The sequence below is a fragment of the Diaporthe citri genome, assembly GCF_014595645.1.
Source record: "Diaporthe citri strain NFHF-8-4 chromosome Unknown scaffold_1, whole genome shotgun sequence".
NCBI classification, from domain to species: Eukaryota; Fungi; Ascomycota; class Sordariomycetes; order Diaporthales; family Diaporthaceae; genus Diaporthe; species Diaporthe citri.
Window position 1 is genome coordinate 12,176,434 of NW_025064846.1, and position 19,060 is coordinate 12,195,493.

The following is a 19,060-nucleotide window of genomic DNA, read 5'->3' on the forward strand; positions in this document are numbered from 1 at the left end:
GGACCGTGTGACCTCCAGCAGCCGGATGTGTTATCCGGAAAAATTATTGCGAGTCTCAGGCTCGCCCGTGCTTTGTAATTCGTCATTCGTTGACCGGCCAGATGCAAATCACCTCATAACCACAGCTGCTGTCAATTAGGTAACAGAATGCGAAGGAGGATCACTTACCCGGGGTCCCCACGCCCCATGGCCCCCATCTTTATTCGAGAGCATCCGGGGTATTTATTCAAAGGCGTTCGCCGCACTTTTAGGCTTGCAAACTTGATATAAGATCATGCTACCCACCGGCTACAACCGACGCGCATAGTCCGGGAATAAAAACGAACCTGCCCGCGCAAAATGGAGAAGGCCGGCACCGACACCGACACCGGCCCAATGTCAGATGGGGCTCGCCGGCCAGCCCAGCCGGAACCGGGCCGCTACGTGGGTCCCGAGGGTCACCTCGAGCCGTCAACAGTCGATCAGCATGTACCCACGGCGCAGGAGGTCGATGTCAACGCAGATGGGTTCCCCGAGGGCGGCAGGAAGGCCTGGACCGTGTTGTTCGGGACGTGGTGCGTGCTATTCTGCACCTTCGGGCTGGGCAACAGCATCGGCGTCTTCCAGACGTACTACGTCAACTATGCGCTCCGTCAGTACTCTTCGTCCACCATCTCGTGGATCACCAGCTTCATGCAGTGGGTCTTGAACTTCTTGCCTATTGTTGTAGGTTCTCCCCCCTTCCTTGCCCCCGCCCACCGGCGGGTCTGAGTCGCTCTGAACACGTGCGTCTGACGTGAACATGTAGTGGGGCTTTGTGTTTGACAAGTTTGGTCCGAAGTGGCTCCTTGTCAGCGGAACTCTCATCTATGTCTTCGGAATAATGATGGTCTCCTTGGGATCGGAATACTATCATTTCTTCCTCTCCCAAAGCATCGTCTGTCCGATTGGAGCCAGTGCCGTGACCAGCGCAAGCATGTCTTGTCTGGTCACTTGGTTTCATCGTCGGCGTGCTACCGCTTTCGGTATCATGATGTCCGGGTCGTCTGTCGGCGGTATCGTCCTACCCATCATGATTCCGAAGCTAATCGACCGCGTCGGATTTCCTTGGGCGATGCGTGCAGTGGGGTTCATGTTCTTGTTCCTCCTCACCATTGCCTGCGCGACCGTCAGATCTCGCCTTGAGTTGGATAAAAGGCCGGTAGACATGAGGGAGTACGTCCGGGGTATCAGAGAGCCGACAATGATGTCGACGGTCTTCGGACTATTCTTGGTCTTTTGGGGGCTGTTCCTGCCCTACAACTTCGTCATCCTGCAGGCCAGGGCGCAAGGGATGGACGCTGACCTCGTCATCTACCTGCTGCCGATAATGCATGCATTTGGGTATGTTGACGAATTCATGTCCTGTTGTGATTGACGTAAGTACTAATACGTGCTCGAATAGGATTGTTGGTCGTGTAATACCGGGGCTGGTTGCGGACAAAGTTGGCCGTTATAACATCATGATCATCCTCGCCACTCTCACAAGCATCGCTTGTTTTGCCCTCTGGATCCCGATCAACAACGATGCCGGGATCCTGGTGTTCACTGCGGCCTTTGGTTGCCTGTCATCAGGCCTGACATCGATTGGACCGACCTTGATCGCACAGATTTCAGACATAAGGGAGATCGGTGCCCGTACGGGTACAGCCTTTGCTTTTCAGTCGTTCGGTGCCCTCACAGGCAGTCCTATTGCGAGTGCCATCGTTGATGCACGGGGAGGGGATTATCTTGGCTTGAAATTGTTTTGCGGGTTCTCGATCTTTGCATCAGCAGTGGTGTTCTCATCGGCGAGGTACTTCCAGGCTGGCGGTTTCAAGCTCAAGAAGGTCTGAATGGTATCATTATCGAAGAATAATAGAGGGCGGGAAAGAGCGAGCGAGTGTTCAGACTCATACAGCCCTTCCGCTCCAAATTTAGAAAGGCATTTGTCAAACGCATCCTGGTAATACAGACCTGGGTAGCTTACAGAAATGCAAACACAGATATCCCATCAAGGCCTAGCTACATGTCACAACACCGCCTACCTATTGCTCCATGTCAACACCAAACAAGTTGCCGCATGTCCAAGTGAGCGCAGGGCCGGAGCCGGAGCACTAGGTCGTCCCGAGCAAGTGGAACAAGTGGCCAGCGGGGCGGCATCCAGTTGCCGCGGCCAGGGATCCGCAGTGTATCTAGCTCGGGATCGAGCGAGCATGCGCCAGCTGAAACGGGGACATGTGCTGGCCTTGCCCTCCCAATAGACAGCTCGGTCCCTTGTGAATGCTTCTCCAATTGGGGGTGCCGAGGCATGGCTTCGAGCTGAGCACCTGAGAAGCTACGGCAAAGAATTTTTCACGACATGCTTGCGGATTGGATGGATAGTCTCGCTGTGTCTTCCACAACAGGCCTGCCTAGGAATGGCTTTTTCCCCCCATGATTCAGCACCCACCTACGCAGGCTTGCCTAGCCTGCGGGCCAGCGGGGACCAACTCCTCCCAACCCGCCAGGCTCTGGCGCTGCCAAATGGTCCGCGCTGTTAGCCAGGGACTAGAAGAGTATCATTGCCCCGGACCAACCCCAAGTTACTGTAAGATGCGGGGCTCCCAAGCGCGATGGGATCCGGGGTAGAGGCAGCGCCGCCGTATAGCGCCTCCCAATGTTTCATAAATGAATGGAACTGTTTTTCCGAGACATGTAGAGGTCTGTGGTTCTTCCCATTCTCAAAAGGGGCCTACTGTCTTTCGCCCTCGATAAGTCACGTATCAATATATCGAAAAAGATGGCTGAGTCGATAACCAACGTCCTGTCGGCCCAAAAGCCAGCCGGCATACCATGGCGGCTCAAGACGGCGGAGCTCATGCCCGACGCACAGTGGCGAATGCTCTTGGCCATCATGGACGCAGTCGTGCCCAGCATACAGAGGGAGTCGACAGCGCCGAAGCGGAAGTCTAGGTCAATAGCCTATATCTCGGACGCCCGCTACCAAGATGCATTGTCCCATCTGAGGAAGGACACGGTGCTGCTTGACCACGCATCGGAGGAGGAGCTGAACAAGTACCTCTCGGATAGGCCGACGGATGACCTGTTGTTTCAGCAGGTTCTGAAGGGGATGCTGCACCACGTACCGGAGGAGCTGACGACGTTGCTGTCACGGGTTCTGTATATACTCAGGTACGCATCCAGTCTGCTCCAAAGATTGTCCTAGATGAGGGGGATGCTGACGGGTGTATAGCACACAAGCCGGCAGTCTCATCCTCACCGGATATGCCACGCCCATCACCAGGCTTCCCTTAGAGGACCGCACCAAGATCCTCAACAGATGGGCCAACAGCCACCTGTACCAGATCCGTGGACTCTTCAGGCAGCTCACAACCTTGGGCAAGGTCATCTTCAGCGCCACCAACCCAGCCTTCCACACCCTATCCGGATTCCCCACGACACCTCAGGGCTGGAACCCCCCAACAGGCTACCCCTACGAGTTCGTCCAATTCCCACCTGCCCCATCCCCGCCCTCTGGATCGAAAAGCTCGTCGCAGCTCCCACCGGCCGAGATCGAAACCGACGTGGTGATAGTCGGCTCCGGCTGCGGCGCGGGCGTGTGCGCCAAGAACCTCGCCGAGGCGGGCCACAGGGTGCTCGTCCTCGACAAGAGCTACCACTTCGACGCGTCGTCCTTCCCCATGGCCGCGGGCGAGGCCTTCTTCAACCTGCTCGAGGGCGGCTGCACGACGGCCAGCGACGACAACAGCATCTCCATCGTCGCGGGCTCGTGCTTCGGCGGCGGCGGCACCGTCAACTGGAGCGCGAGCCTGCAGCCGCAGGGCTTCGTGCGCGACGAGTGGGTGCGCGGCCGGGGCCTGGACTTCTTCGGCACGCAGGAGTTCCAGAATTGTCTTGATCGCGTGTGTGGGCAGATGGGCGTGCACGAGGACTTTGAGCCGAACCATGGGAATGCGCTTTTGGTTGAGGGGGCGAGGAAGCTGGGTTGGTCTGCGAAGAAGGTCCCGCAGAACACGGGGCGGTGTGCGCATGCTGATGGGCACTGTGCGCTGGGCTGTTCGACCGGGGAAAAGAAGGGCCCGGTGAATGGGTGGTACCCTGATGCAGCGAGGAACGGAGCGAGGTTCGTCGAGGGATTCAAGGTGAAGAAAGTCTTGTTCGATGAGAGCGGGAGGAGGAAGGCTGTGGGTGTTGTTGGCACCTGGACAAGTCGTGGTAAATATAACAACACAGACGGGCCGGATGAGGAGAAGATCGTGAGAGAGGTAGTCGTGAGGGCAAAGAAGGTCATTGTCAGCAGTGGCACGCTGTGGAGTCCTGTCATCCTCAAGAACAGTGGCCTCAAGGTGAGCACTTCTTCAATCCACATTCAACCGCCTTTCGCAGTTACTGACAAAATCACACAGAACCCTCAAATCGGCCGAAACCTCTACCTGCATCCAGTCAACGTCCTGCACGGCTTCTTCAAAGACGACATCCGGCCATGGGAGGGCGGCATCCTGACCACGGTCGTCAACACCTTCGAGAACCAGGACGGCAAGGGCCACGGCACCAAGCTCGAGTGCCTGTCCATGATGCCCTGCTTCGCCATGCAGTTCCTCAACTGGAACGACGGCGTCGACTTCAAGCTGCTCGCCCTCAAGTACCGCCACATGAACAGCTACATCTCCATCGTGCGCGACCGCGACACCGGCTCCGTGTACCCGGACCCGGCCTCCGGCCAGCCCCGGATCGTCTACACGCCCTCTGCCTTTGACCGCGCCCACGCCATGATCGGCCTCGTCGCCCTCGCCAAGATCCTCTACCTGCAGGGTGCAATCGAGATCCACGCGGGGCTCCCCGGGTTGAGGCCTTTCATCCGCGACGAGGCATCCCCTCACTCGGCTCCCTCACCCGCAACCCCGACAGATGATCTCGTCAGCACAGTGTCCGACGCGGGCGTAGCCGACCCGCGCTTCAAGGCCTGGCTCGCCGAGCTCGAGAGGCACGGCAACAAGCCGCCCGTGGCCACGTGCTCCGCCCACCAGATGGGCACGAACCGGATGAGCACGTCCGAGAGGACCGGCGTGGTCGACCCGCGCGGCCGCGTCTGGGGCACCGAGGGCCTGTACGTGAGCGACGCGAGCGTGTTCCCCAGCGCGAGCGGCGTCAACCCCATGGTGACGAATATGGCCATCTCGGACTGGATCTCGAGGAACGTGGCGGGCGATCTTGCGAGTGACGGACCCGGGGAAAGGGCGAGACTTTGACTAGGTATTTGGAGTGAGTACAAACGTCATGTGTGCGTGTGTTTGTTCCTTGGCCTGTTCTGGAAAAGCATTTTGGCATACATATGTAGGGTGTTTGACCTGTTTAAGCGGGCTGGTGTCTAGCAGATTATCTGGTGAAATGTAAAGCTGTCACTATGTCTTCGCATTCTCTTCCGGCCGTATAGGAATCAATTCCATACCGAGTCACACATCACTGGTGCAAAATGCTGTAAATTCACCAGAGCTAGGAATCCGTCCTTTTTTTTTTACCACAATGTGAGCCACCGCGATGTGGAGATTTCCCTAATCTGAAGGGGGAAATGAGTTGGCCTGGGTCAAACTTGACAACTCAACATGACAAATACCATCCCGTGGCACGGTCTGCTGGCGAGCACAATCCACCCGCTTCCGTTGGGACTGTGGTGCAGGGTAAAATGAGTTGTTGAGACCTTCGCGTAATTGTCAGACTCCCAAATTTCAAAGCAAAACAGCCAGTGACCTGCACAGTCGGGCCGGTGATAAGATCGCACATTATGGTGAGCACGACAAGCCACTGCGAATTTCAGCAGTAACGGCCCACTCAGGAGGTGTCACCATGTTTATATTATGCTTTGGATGCGGGCTTTTCCAGTGTCGTATCGTTGATCACAGGGGCAGGTTCACGTTCAGCTGACCTCCCTCCTCGCTATTGTGGGCGGGTAATATATTATTCAACTTTCCGACAAGCCCTCCTTTTCGTACGCGCATTATATTTCCAACATCATGTCAGCCTCATAATGGCTCCAGGCGGCCGGCTGCTCTGGTGGCTGCACCAAGACCTCTTTGCGGCCCGAGACCTGCAGCTTGCTATACACAAGACCTGAACCAGAAAGAATCATGCATGCGCATGCATGAAGATCCTTTTTTCATGTCTGCCGGTTTGGGTGCCACAGTCTGCTTACGGCACTGGCGCTGGTCATTCCCAGCACAGTCAGACAGACCATTGCGGACAATAACCTTCAGCTCGGTAAGCTTGGCAAATAAGCTCGACGTCGCTGCCGGCCAGTCTGCTAGCTCGTGGTTGCGGCCGAATGACCGTTCTGGGGTTTGTCGACGGCGAGGCATCGAGCACGTAGCCAGGAACATCCTCGCTAGCAACGTGCGGCTGGCCGTCCTTGCAGCGGAATAAGCACGCAAGGTCTCACCCGCGGTGAATCACAGCATCATGATCCGAGGACACCGCAGTAGACCGCAGTAGTGGCTGGGTGGCCAGGTGACAATGAGCAATTGAATCCTACTTCCAATGGGTTCATGCGTCACTGTTGAGGGTGTCAATGAGTATAAATGAGGACCACGTATAAAGTCGCACGACACGCTGCCACTCCCGCAACTCGTGCCACCCGTTACCCATTTTACGTCCAACTACATCTTGTACAAAAGACCAAGCAGTCCGTCTACCAACTCTCGTTCGCCGAAAGAAGCCGACCGCCAATCCCAAAAGAAGGTTTTACTGAAGTTCCCGAAAAGACACAACAGACCAACCAACATGCTCTTCTCAATTCCAATTGTCCTGACATTCGTTGCCGGTGCGCTCGCTGGAGGGTACGGGCCACCGCCCCCGAGAAACTGTCTGAACAAGACCGGTGTCGACACTCTTGTCAATGGCTATACGTACCTGCTGGAGCACCCCCTCGGCCCAGACTTCAACAGCACCGCCGAGGCGATCCTGTCCGACAAGTTCCAGGTGCTCTCCGACTCCATCCTGACGCTGTCTCAGCGACCCGTGAGTACAACATGCGCCCCAGGCTTGCACAAGCGAGGAGCACAAAGAACTGACGTATCCCAATCTTCCACAGCTCGGCCAGCCCGCGTACCCGAGCAAGCAGGCCTACATTGACAGCCAGGCCCAGACGCCCCCACTTCCGGTGGTCGATACCCTGGGTGTGTTCAACACCTGCGACAAGATCAGCTGGCGGTGGAGGGCCACCGGAATTGGGAGCAACCAGTTTGAGATCAACGGCATCATCAACTTCGACGTCAACCCCGAGACTGTGCAAATCGACACGGTCTACTCCGAGTTCAACACGGCTGCCTTCCAGGCTGACCGGGGCTTTCCTGAGTGTCAGCAGGGGGGAAGTAACGGCAGTGCCGTCTAGAGGTGGATGGAGAATTGGTCATTGGGGGCCCGCGGATGGGCGGTGACCTGATTAGTAGATAAACTTTGGGACAGCATTTAATGTAACAGTGCGGTTGTAGGTGAAGTTTTGAGGGCCTTCGAGTCTTGCGGAACAAACAACTATACTCAGCTTATGCCCAATTATCCCCGTACTGGCCACTTTGCACGTCTGTGATCAAAAGAATGGTCAAGATGGTATTCTTCACCATTGGCCCATTTAGCACATGCTGACTGAGTGACGATTGTGCAGATTGTGATGACTGAGAGCCTGACCACTGACTGAATAGCGAAATCGTTCTCTCATAAAGGTATGCTCTCACTCAATTAACAGATTGTGGCTTTGAACGGTCAGAAGTATCGGGTGAATTGTTACTGATGGACCAAGCTCCTTTAGGCTCGGCTGGGTAAGCTCTAGGTTTGGATGTGGTTGGGGCATGGATGAGAATGACAGCTGGAGCTTCTCGTGATATGATCCCTGAAGTGCCGCAAACCTTAAATTCAGAACGAGCTTCCATGGCCTTCCAAAACGGGCCACAGGTTCTGAAAAGTGCGAGCTTGTTTCAAAGTGGCTGTTACGGCACAAGAAAGCCTATTGTACTAAACACCTAAAAGAGGGATGTTGTAATGCTGAGAGCATTATCATGGCTATTACCTATATAGCGTATTGTGATAATTGCCTAACCTTAAGATTTATTATCTTAATGAATTAATAAGGCTAGTTTATTACCTTTTTGCTAAATAAATACCCCTTAAAATAAATTTAAAGGCATTATTTTAAAGTTTTAAGTTAAGTTATTTAGCTTTTTTATTTTAATTTGCCTCTTTCTTACATGTGGATTTAAGATTACGTTAAGTCCTTGGCCCCTTGCTAATATAAGAAAAAGTCCATGGCTAAAAATAGCAATTATAAAGTTTGGCTCAAACTTAAAACCCCTAGGGAGGCATTATAAATTATTACGGCATAAGAAAGCCTATTGTATGAAATAACCAAAAGAGGGACGTTATAATGCCGAGAGCATTACCGTGGCTATCACCTATATAGCGTACTGTAACAGTGGCCGAGTCATGAAGCCGAGGCATCACATCGTCCGAACTCTGAATGCGCGTCACAAGTCCGAGCTCCCACGCTTCAAGCTTGGTGGCTCAAACACTCAGTTGGGAATATATATTTCTTTCTACTTCCTTCCTGTAGATGATCGTGTCTCGTTTCTTTCTATCGACTTCAGTGTAGACTGGGCTTGCAACTGGCTAGCAGCATTTGCGGTCCACACTGACGCGATGGTGAGTGGTCCTCAAGAATGCAGCCCATGACGATGCAGGGTTGCTTGATAGCTAATATGACACAGGCTCAACAACAAAAATACGTTAGCAGGCCTTCCCTCTTACTGCGCGAATGGATTGACCTGCCCTTTCGGGTGCTCATATGGGGTGAGTCGGCAGACATGAAAAACCTACAGGAAATCCGGCATCACTAACAGCGGTCATGCGCACAGCTCCAATCCAATTAGCCATCAACCTCGTTCGTGGCGTCCTCACAGCAATATGGCGCAGGCTACCCCTAAGACCATACATAACCTGCGCCGCGATCCGCATGTTCCTGTACACCTTCTCCCCAGCACAAATCCAGCTCTTCACCCCGCCCACGATGGACACATATAAAGCATGGATCCGCAGCAAACGCTCCGAGGACCGCAAGTCGGGCGACTTCGAGCTCATGGAGCAGCTGAAGGAGGACATCGAGGTCCTGCCAGACGGCAGGTCCCACATCCTCTGGATCGGCGACCGGCACAGGGCGACCCGGTTCGTCTACTTCTTCCACGGAGGGGGGTACTTCATGCCCGCGGTCCCGGGCCACATGGAGTGGTGCCTGCAGGCGTACGTCCTGGCCAGCAGGAACACGCGGCGCAACGGCAGCAGCAGCCGCGAGAGGGTCGCCGTCGCCGTGCTGCAGTACACGCTGACGCCGCAGGCGCGGTTCCCCACGCAGATGCGCCAGGCGGCGTCCGGGCTGGCGCACCTGCTGCGCGGCGGGGTGCGACCCTCGCAGCTCGTCGTGGGCGGCGACTCGGCGGGCGGGAACCTGACGGTGCAGCTGCTCAGCCACCTGCTGCACCCGCATCCGCTGGCCGAGAGGATCGTGCTGGACGAGCCGCTGGCCGGGGCGTTCCTGGTTAGCCCGCTTGTGAGCCAGAACATGCTGACGAGGTCATTTGTCGACGGGCGGCCGTGTGATATTCTGAGCGAGGGGATCATTGATAAACCGATCCGCGAGATGTTCCATGAGAAGCCTAGAGGCTTATTAGGTGTGCTTTTCCCTAATTGGGGCCTGATCGAGACCAAGGAGTTTCGGGAGGGCAGGGGGTGGGCACTGATGGCAGACGTCGATGAGAAGTGGTTGGATGGGATGGGAAACGTTGTTAGGAAAGTTTATGTTACGTGTGGGAAGCATGAGCTTCTGAGAGATCAAGGGATCGATATTGCTGAGAGCATTCGTGCTCGAAACGCAGACGTCGAGGTCAAGTTGGAGGTTGCTGAGAAGGAGGCACATGATTTCATCCTGCTGGAGGGCCAGAGGCAGGTAGTCGGAGATGCCACTACGAGGATGAGGAATTGGTTCAGTAGGGTCTGGTCTTGATAAAGTCAGAGAGCAATGGCTCGGCGGCATCCATTCGTGTGCATTATAGTTCGTACACAATTGCTCGGTGGGAGTTGCAAGCAGTGATGATAGATCCGGCACGGATTAGCCGTTTCCTAAAGGAACTTGAAAGGAATTTTTATAAGTGCAAATTACGACCATTCCAATCTTAACGGCGGATGGTAATTCCTTAGAACACACACTAGGACAAAAGAATGCAGGTATCTTCCGTGGCGCTGCTCTGCATTGTGTAGCTCCCTGAGTCGGTCTATCGGCACGCAGCCAAACTAACTTTGCCAGGCCCTAAGTATTTATTGCAGAAGTATAGAAAAACACGTAGCGTTCGGGTCAAGCACTTTGTAAATCAGAGCAGCACGTCTTCATACACACAAGGGACGGGTACGTTGCTCTTTACAGCCCTACTATATGCGAGGGACTTAGGTGAAAGGAAATTGTCGAGTCCGCTTCCTTGTCGCATGTGAAAATGTTCTTATTCATTGAAACCTTCGCAAACACTGTGAAAATGCCTGAAGGATCGAGGATAGGCTGTATCTAAGCAGCTGTACCACTATCCTCCGGGGCAAAGACTACACATTTGCCGATGCCATTGTAGTCCGCAGCTACATCGAACGCCTCTTTCCAATTGTCAAGCCCGAAGGACTTTGTGTCAACGAAACCCTTACCTCTGGGGAATAGGCCCCTTTCCAACAGCTTGACGAACTGCAGAATGACATCTCTTTCATACATGTTTTTGCCTTTCATGTTGTCAGTTATAATTCTTTGACCAGCTGCGCGGGCTCTTACCTTGCAGAGTGAGGTTATTCATCATGATTTCTTGAACCGAGATGTTCCTGGCAGATCTCATTAAGCTGACCCTTCCTCCGCGACGTAGGGCCTTGATCGCACTCTTGGTGTGGGTTGACGCGGACGCGGATGAGGGCGTGATGTCTAGAACGGCATCAATGACACCAAAAGCACGCAACGCGGCCGCATCCTTGTTTTTCATCGCCCGTTATCGTGGCTGTTTCGATGTTCGCACCTGGCGAGCGGTTTCTGATATCCTCCTTCAGCCTTGCCAACTTCTCCTCGTTTCGGCCCATAGCTATCACTCTTGCACCCATTGCAACTGCGACTTGGACACCAAAGCCGCTGTAGAATCCGGTGGCCGGACAGACGACGATCGTCTCACCAGGTTCGAGCTTGATGTCTCTCAGCCCAGCATGAGGCACGAGCAGGTATGACATGTACGCCAAGTCCTGAAGCGAGTACCCCAAGCCACCACATAGACTTGTTTGATCAAGTGGGATGCAGTTCTCCAGTGGCATCCTGGCATACTCTGCGTATGTCCCATTGCGCCACACATCTCGCATCAGCTTCCTACTCCCATCGCTGAATCCTTCGAAATACGCTGACAGAAAGGTCGTATCGGGGTCAATCCGTGAGTGTACAACGCAGTCGATGTAAACCAGCTGCCCTGGTTTCTACGCCGTTGAGTCGGGTCCAACGGCAGCAACATGGCCGACAGCGCTGAAGCCAGCTACCAAAGGTGCAGGGTACGGAAGGCCCCTCTTTCCGTATGCCGATATAATCATCGCGACCTCACATATCCCCAAGACGCCCTTGCGGCCTTTTCCTGCGTGCTCGACGGTTTCATTCCATCCTTCCATGGTGGGTTCATCAGCGGATTACCTACATTCGTCCTTGACTCTGTCCTCCTCTGGCAGCCTCGCTCGAAGCCAAGGGGAGAGTTGCGGCTTTTTCTGATCCGAACCTGACGCCGCCATCACCTCTGCCGTCCTGGTCTTGGGTTGGATGGCAATGTCTGGTTGATCCGAAGAGTCTCCGAAGTGGTCTGAACCCCCAGGTCGACGAACCTTCTTCCTGGTATCCATCACCTATTAATGACAACCTGTCAGTCGACGCCGGCTCCAGGAGTACCCAATTTCTGTCAAAAACAACGACGAGTGCTAAGCTTCGCATACGCCGGACCCTCGTTCCCAGCAGCAGAATCAAGCCACGGGTTGAATTCCAGTCGGCCCTTTCAGCCTCGGTTTTTAATACGTCTCTGGACAAAGATGACCTGGAAGTGGATACCTTGTGCCCTGTCATCACACTCGAGGACTACGTGGGCAGATGGGCAGGCGTGATGAGAGTGATGGATGATGTTCCAACCGCCTGCTCTGCCCAGACCATCGAAGTCGTAGCTATTTCCCGAGGCAGTTGCAGTTACTGGGATGCTGATTCAACGTACGAGGCAACTGTTGACAGACTTGGATGCTACAAGTTTGATCCGTGTAATGGCGACCACTACCACTTCGAGTGCCGTGATAGTGGCCCTTTGGATACAGCGGAGTGCAAGAAGATTTTGGCCGTTTCCAATTTCAACACCAGATTGCCGCTTCCGGTACCTCCGTCTCCAGTGTTCTTTGAAAATAGACTACTTGGGCGAGATCAGGGACCACTCTTTCCTCTGAAAGATTACGATACGCACTCGGGCTACGAAGAAGAACTACCAGAGACGTGGCGTGACAAGACCTATGAGTTCTACAACGTCCTGTGGGTTGAAACCAGAGGCAACATCAGGTACAGGAAGGCAGCGGGACGCATATCAAAGGATACTTGGGAGAAGAACTGTGGAGCACCACAGAAAATTATTCTTGGTTAATTATGCAATACAGACATTTATCTTTATAGGTGTATAATATTCTACACTATCGGAAGTAGCTCCAGAGTACAAAGAGAAATCCACAACGTCCTCAAGGATTTGCGTGTTAATTTTAATATGGAGGCATAATCAAATACGAATGTTAGGGAGGATAGAGGTTGAAACATCTTACAACTTTTATTCTAGTATAAGGCAAGTGGCTTAGACCTTCAAGCGCCATGTATGAGTCCGAAGAGGGGCGGAGGCAGGGACCTTCCACAGCTGGCATGAGGTTTATGGAAGAACATTGCTTACGGAACAGCACGCGTCCCTGTCTCCCGGCACCAGGCGCGGTGTTACAGACTACCACGCCTCGGCACGCGCCTGGCTCTAGGCAATAAATGTAGCATGCAAAATGCAATGGCCTGTACTAACACACAGCCTAGAAGACGGGCTAGCGGGCAATTGAGCCTCTGGAAGCTTGATGTCCCGTCAAGCCATGTGTCTTACTGGAAACAACTACGCCAAAAGCTGGTGTGGTGATCCACGTTAATCATTGTCTGGGAGTGGATTGCATCCGTCGTCGATTCCATGCTCCAGCCTCCGGTGCTCCTGTCGTTTGTAAATCAAGTCAAAAGTAGCCTCGCATTGGTCGCAATGGATCGGTGGCTGTTGCACAAAGTAGCGTATTAGCAAGTCCCCAGCCGCAAGTAAATACACGGGGGGGGGGGGTAGTCGAAGATGAATAAATTACTGTAGTTTGTTGCAGAAACGATGGGGGAAAGTATGGCCGTTCGTCTGATACTACGATGAATAAACCCGTCTGTCCATGCCCAGCGGCCTTCCAATTGGAATCAGTATCATGACTAAAGGATAAGATCTCGTCCTTTACAGCTGCCCATCCCGTCGGTGGATTTGTAGGGAGCTGCTGGTCTAAGAGAATCTCCTTCTGGGCGTAGATCATCTCCCAGGCCCAGGCCACATATGCAAAATTGGTTTCATTGTGGCTCAGGTTTGAGGGGACAAAGATGCGGGTGCGTGTATCGCCGCCTCCGAACTTTGAGCGCAGAAGCCGTGACCGCTTGTCGGGGTCGACATCGTAGAAAGGCGCAAGGCCGTATGTCTCATCGACCCCATTTGCGTTCAGGAAACGGTCTAGCACGGGTACCCGAGCCTTGAGACCCCGAATGATGGCGATGGTAGGGCCCTCGCCGCCCATGGTGGTGAAGCGGAGTTAGATGACTGAAGGTTAGGCGTATGTGATGCAGATGTACGCGAGGAGGTGATGGACAAGACACCCGGCAACAAGAAAAGGGGAACTGCCTTAGTAGAGGAGGTAAATAGAAGGTCAACAGATGCGATGCTTACAATAAGGCAGCTGAACTGGACCTGTCAGATGAAGTATGTTGATTTTCATCAAGTGTTGCCTGGCTGAAGTGGATCTCTCACCCAAGACGAAAGGGAGGAATGTGGTGCTGAGGCTGATAAGATAAGCTTGTTGGGTGACGACCCCCAGCCCCTCCCCTACACTTCCCCGGTGTGCTTCATTTCAGGGTCCGGGTTTAGGATCAGGCCACGACCTGCCACCCATTTATCTTTGGATCGCGCTTGGCGTGTCGGAACATTTCCATTGACGGCGTCGACCCCATATCACTCTCCCCGTCATCCGCCCGCAGGCACCTCCTGGGCACAACCCAACCTGGACCTGGGCCTGGCAGGCCAGACCTGCAGGGGCGTGCTTCTTTCCCCACGCGGCGGACGGGCACTAAGAAAAATGGATTCGCCCCAGAAGGCAGGCAAGGCAGCCTGACGGCTTTGAAATGAAATGTCCATGCCTCTCTCTCTCTGCCAATCTGGATCCGCCCGTCTCTATCTGGGCGGCGGCCTGCGACCCTTGATGGAGCGCTTGCGTGAGGCTTGTTCTTAGCGGCCATCACAAGTCGCAAAACTTATTGACGTTTTCGACTGGTTTTTTGGCGTCTGGTCTCACCCTCTCTCTCCCTCTTCCCTCTCCTGTTGCCTCGAGTTCCCGCCAATTTTCCTGTTTCCCTCAATCATGTGATCGGGTCACTCCACGTGTCATCAGACAGAGCAGCCCTCGACCTTTTTGTCCTGTCTGTCTGGTTTCGTCACTCGATTCTATTATTCACCCATTGTCCATTAGTTTCATCTACTTGTTGCTGTCACTGTCAGCTCACTTCGACCCAGCCCAGCTCAGCTAAGCTTCGGCTCACGTCCTGGGCCCACCCGCCCTCGACTTTCCTCGACTTTCCCTCGACCTTCCTTCGGGATTTTGTCACCCTTTTGTTCCCTTTCGCTTCTTTTTCATCATGAACGCCTTTGTTTCTACATTCCACCACGTACTCACATCCTACGTCGCCCCCTGGACCAGCCCGTTCCTGCCCGCAGGGCTGTCGCACCTCTACGCGCCACCCTCTTCGACCTCGCCGCCGTCGCCCTCATCTCCCGCAACTCCCTCAACCGAGTCGACAATGTCTCGCGACGTGGTGGAGAATGGCGCCCCCACTACTCCGTCATCCAACGCGCTCCCTGAGCCGCAGCCAGATCCCCAGACCCAGACCCAGTCGCACTCTCAGTCGCAGGCCGACCGACTCGCGCGGCTGCCCGACAAGCTGCTGCTGCTCATCTTTGACATGCTAGCCCACGAGTCGAGGCACGACATCTGCAACGTCTCGATCCTCAGCCACAAGTACCACACCCTGGCCGACCGCATCTATCGCAGCATCCTCTTCGAATCGCCCGAGCACCATCTTATCTTCAGCGAGTCGCTCGACCGCCGCCCGCGCCGTGGCTCCATGATCGAGAACATCAAGCTCGAGTACCCGAGCTCCGAGCTGTCGCACCTCATCCTCGACAGCGCCCTCGACCAGCAGTCCGCCCGCTCCAACACCTTCCGCAAGGGCGTCGATGGCCTGTCGCGCGCCCTCGCCTCCATGTCCAACCTCGAGACCCTCGACATCGCCGTCCCCGTCAAGCTGCTGCACGGCATCGGCGCCCTCTTCAACGGGCCCTTCGACCTCGCCGGCCTCAAGACGTGCTCTCTGTTCTACCAGTGCCCCGACAACGGCTACTGGGACCTGCGCGAGAACATCCACATCTTCACCCATCCCACCCTCGAGACTCTGACCATCCGCCGCGCCAAGCTCGACGAGAGGGGCTTCGACTTCATGGAGCGACCCCATAGCACCGCCCTCAAGTCCCTACGCCTGCTCGAGTGCGACATCAACGACGACTCGCTCGCCGACATCATGGAGTTCCCAGAGGGCCTGCGCGAGTTCTACCTCTACCACACGGCCGAGCCCACCCCTGACCTCGAGGAGGGCTCCGACGAGATCTGCGAGCACATCATGGCCCTGAAAGACCAGGCAGAGACCCTCGAGTCCATCACCATCGACCACCCCACCCTGGGCGGCCGCAGGGTCCTGCGCCTGCGCGACTTCCAGTCCGTCAAGTACCTGCGCCTCAACCGCGACACCCAGCTGTTCGGCAAGACGGGGCGCAAGCCCCGCCTGCACTCGGCCGGCCTGCCCCCGCGCCTCGAGGTCCTCGAGTTCACCGAGCCCCTCGGCGGCGACGACACCGTCACCGAGCTGTTCGCCATGATGCTGCAGAACATCGAGTTCATGGCCCGCGAGCTGCGGGCCCTGATCGTGGTCGAGGGCCCGGACGGCGTGCCGGAGCAGATCCTGGAGGCGTGCAAGGACAAGAAGTTCGAGCTGGACATCAGGCCGCAGGAGGACGGGGAGGCCAACGGACACCCGCGGCCGCCACCACCGCTAGAAACACCAAAGACCAAAGACGATAGACCGGGATACCCAAAGACGCAGGACACAGCATGCGAGAAACTCAAGATGAAGGACAGGGTGCGGTGGAACGCGCTCAGCGAGGAGGCATGGTCGAAGCGCGGCGAGACGGAGAGGAAGCCGTTCGATCCGGCCTGAGGTGGGGGGGATTCATTCTAGAGCAATAGACATATGCGCAAAGAAGTTGCATAATGGGAAAGAAAGAAAATTACAGGAATAAATTCCGCAAAAGTTAGACAGGATAGAAAAAAGACCAGAAAAGAAATAGATATTATGACGATAATACAAATACGATACCCACATACTCGATAACCACGGAACAAATCGTCTTACATCATTCCATGAGACAGAGTGACAGGTGGGTCTCTTCATGCTTCTCCTGGGTGGATACGGCCCAGGTCTCCCCCTTGTGGATTTTCTCACGATCCACCATCATGAAGCCATGGAAAACCCTGACTTCAAGCCCGTTTAGCTCATCGGTAGAGCGCATCACTAGTACTAAATAGCGATGATGAGGTGACTGGTTCGATTCCAGTAATGGGCATTGGAAATTTTCTTTTGCATATTGTAGTGACTCCTTCGCTGTTTAATTATTTTTCTTTCTTTTTTCTGCCATGTCTTGGCCACCCCTGGATGCTTTGAACATGTTGATACTATGTGCGCTGTCTGTACCACAGTGAGTAATAAAGCAACAGTTGCAAAGTGCACTCTGGTTTGTCCCACAGAATCAACATATCAATATATTAGGGCAGTGTACTTAGAGTTTGGGTGCTTAGTCCTAATACTACTGGTGAATTAAAATCTGTGTACAATGAAATCAGGCCAATTTACAGGGGATAGATACATCTGCAATGGCTTTCGGCATAAGACATCTTGATCAAGGTTGCTCTATTACAAATGGTCTCTTCCGCCTGAGGCACGTGTCTTCCACTTGCAGCTAGGGAGGTTGTCAAAGAGGCTCTTACATTACGCCCTGTATTAGATAGAGCGCACTTCATTGTACTCCTACCCAGGTAAGGCCAAGTCCCCACAGTTATAATTGCTAAAAGTATGAGGCGAGATCGTCCTGTACCAATTCACTTATGCGTAGTTAATACAGCATGAACCAGGTCTGCTCGACGGAAACGGCCGCATCGGGATTCGCCCGGTTGGATGAAAGAAACCCAGCACTCGCTCAAAGAAATGATCGCTTCATGTATACCGTGCGTACGTACATATTTAATGGACTTCACCTTGTTACTCTGAAGCGCTATTTATGGTCACTGCCCCTTTCCTCTCTGGCTATCTCACCGATTACCATGGTGCGGAAGACGACAAAAAACATCAAGCGAGTTCAGGAAACCACGGCTGGAGTCATATCCAGACTATCAGACTATCGTGGAAGCAGCCAAATTTAAACGAGACACAAATCCAAGGAGAGGTAACCGGAGGCTCAAACATGCGCCGAAGAAACGCAAAGTAGTTAGCAAGCGAAAGGTAAGAGACATGGACTGAGGCCAATCGAGATGTGGCATGTCTTGAAACCAAAAGAAGCAAGCCGGCACTGACGCATCTCAGCGCTCTCCTTAGTCTCCTACCCCCGATGGTGACGCGGATGCACCAGTCCGAGAGACACGCACCCGCTCTAGACGTGTGCAGTTTGCACCCGAGAACGAGCATGCCGATGAGGACTTCAAGAGGGAGCTCCAGAGGGAGCTCGAGGAGCCACTGTCGCCGGATGCAGAAAGCAACCAGCCATTCCATCATGTCATCAGTTGCTATTCGGCGCCGAACGAAGAAAGTAACCAGCCAGTCCGTCCCCTCGGCTGCCCAGGGACCAACCAGCGAGGACGAGCCTCACTCTTTGGAGAACCCCGAGCGCTGGAGTTTCCCAGCGGGTACACACCGCAGCCACGGCAACGCAGAACATGGGCCCCGACAGACATCCGGAGCCCCACCCCGGAGGAGCGTCTGGACTGGTACATGGACGCGGCGCTGAAGGAGGTCAAGGGCGCCCGCGCCCTGCAGCTCGCAAGGGAGGACAAGCTGAGGCAGGCGGACCTGTGGAATCTCCAGACTTTCGGGCAGCACATGTAACTACGCGGGGATGAAGCAGGTCTACGACATCGACCTCAACACGGCCCTCCTCGGGAGGGAGAAGAAGAACGTGGGCGGCGAGCAGCCGGGGCCTGAGGTCGGGCCTTGGAACTTCCACTGGCCCAGGCTGCCCCCGAGGCGCTGCGTGGCGTGTTCGCGGGTCCTGGCGGCGGACAACCAGCCAGCCACCTCGGAGCACCCCTGGAACCGCAGCTCGTTCACCCGGTTGTTTCCGCACGAGGATCAGCATGGCGCGGGAGGACTGTTTGGGTTCGCACCTGATCTTCCTGCAATAGCGACTGATCCATGGAATATACCCATGAGGCGCGGGACTACTTGTCGCGGCTGGGTATAATAGTTAGGGCTAGTTGAGTACCAAATATTTTTGATTTTGGTACATGGAGCATTTGCGTTCAGAGGGTATGATAAATCATACTTCTCGCGGCATATTTGCCGAAAGACTATGAATACAACCAT

General features: G+C 54.6%; 7 protein-coding genes and 1 non-coding gene across 8 annotated transcripts; 7 read left to right on the forward strand and 1 right to left on the reverse strand.

Annotated features, from left to right (window-relative positions):
* Positions 1-375: 375 nt before the first annotated feature.
* On the forward strand, positions 376-1,853 carry INS49_003163 (uncharacterized protein; the record flags this gene model as incomplete). The annotated part of the gene is made up of 3 exons (XM_043163959.1): positions 376-705; positions 788-1,362; positions 1,424-1,853. 3 exons carry the CDS (start codon positions 376-378, stop codon positions 1,851-1,853), a joined length of 1,335 nt encoding a protein of 444 aa, XP_043032465.1.
* A 926-nt stretch (positions 1,854-2,779) lies between these two features.
* On the forward strand, positions 2,780-5,249 carry INS49_003164 (uncharacterized protein; the record flags this gene model as incomplete). Its single annotated transcript, XM_043163960.1, has 3 exons — positions 2,780-3,171; positions 3,248-4,346; positions 4,407-5,249. 3 exons carry the CDS (start codon positions 2,780-2,782, stop codon positions 5,247-5,249), a joined length of 2,334 nt encoding a protein of 777 aa, XP_043032466.1.
* A 1,525-nt stretch (positions 5,250-6,774) lies between these two features.
* INS49_003165 (uncharacterized protein) lies at positions 6,775-7,384 on the forward strand (the record flags this gene model as incomplete). The annotated part of the gene is made up of 2 exons (XM_043163961.1): positions 6,775-7,011; positions 7,085-7,384. 2 exons carry the CDS (start codon positions 6,775-6,777, stop codon positions 7,382-7,384), a joined length of 537 nt encoding a protein of 178 aa, XP_043032467.1.
* A 1,085-nt stretch (positions 7,385-8,469) lies between these two features.
* INS49_003166 (uncharacterized protein) lies at positions 8,470-10,039 on the forward strand (the record flags this gene model as incomplete). Its single annotated transcript, XM_043163962.1, has 3 exons — positions 8,470-8,685; positions 8,751-8,832; positions 8,898-10,039. The coding sequence occupies 3 exons, from the start codon at positions 8,470-8,472 to the stop codon at positions 10,037-10,039; spliced, it is 1,440 nt and encodes a 479-aa protein (XP_043032468.1).
* A 552-nt stretch (positions 10,040-10,591) lies between these two features.
* Positions 10,592-13,902, reverse strand: INS49_003167 (uncharacterized protein; the record flags this gene model as incomplete). The annotated part of the gene is made up of 5 exons (XM_043163963.1): positions 10,592-10,794; positions 10,844-10,987; positions 11,079-11,447; positions 11,733-11,934; positions 13,576-13,902. The coding sequence occupies 5 exons, from the start codon at positions 13,900-13,902 to the stop codon at positions 10,592-10,594; spliced, it is 1,245 nt and encodes a 414-aa protein (XP_043032469.1).
* Positions 13,903-15,175: 1,273 nt separating this feature from the next.
* INS49_003168 (uncharacterized protein) lies at positions 15,176-16,645 on the forward strand (the record flags this gene model as incomplete). Its single annotated transcript, XM_043163964.1, has 1 exon — positions 15,176-16,645. The coding sequence occupies one exon, from the start codon at positions 15,176-15,178 to the stop codon at positions 16,643-16,645; it is 1,470 nt and encodes a 489-aa protein (XP_043032470.1).
* Positions 16,646-16,969: 324 nt separating this feature from the next.
* Positions 16,970-17,051, forward strand: INS49_003169. Its single transcript has one exon. It is a non-coding gene; the product is annotated as a tRNA-Thr (tRNA).
* A 638-nt stretch (positions 17,052-17,689) lies between these two features.
* INS49_003170 (uncharacterized protein) lies at positions 17,690-18,583 on the forward strand (the record flags this gene model as incomplete). The annotated part of the gene is made up of 4 exons (XM_043163965.1): positions 17,690-17,713; positions 18,077-18,216; positions 18,296-18,372; positions 18,429-18,583. The coding sequence occupies 4 exons, from the start codon at positions 17,690-17,692 to the stop codon at positions 18,581-18,583; spliced, it is 396 nt and encodes a 131-aa protein (XP_043032471.1).
* Positions 18,584-19,060: the final 477 nt, after the last annotated feature.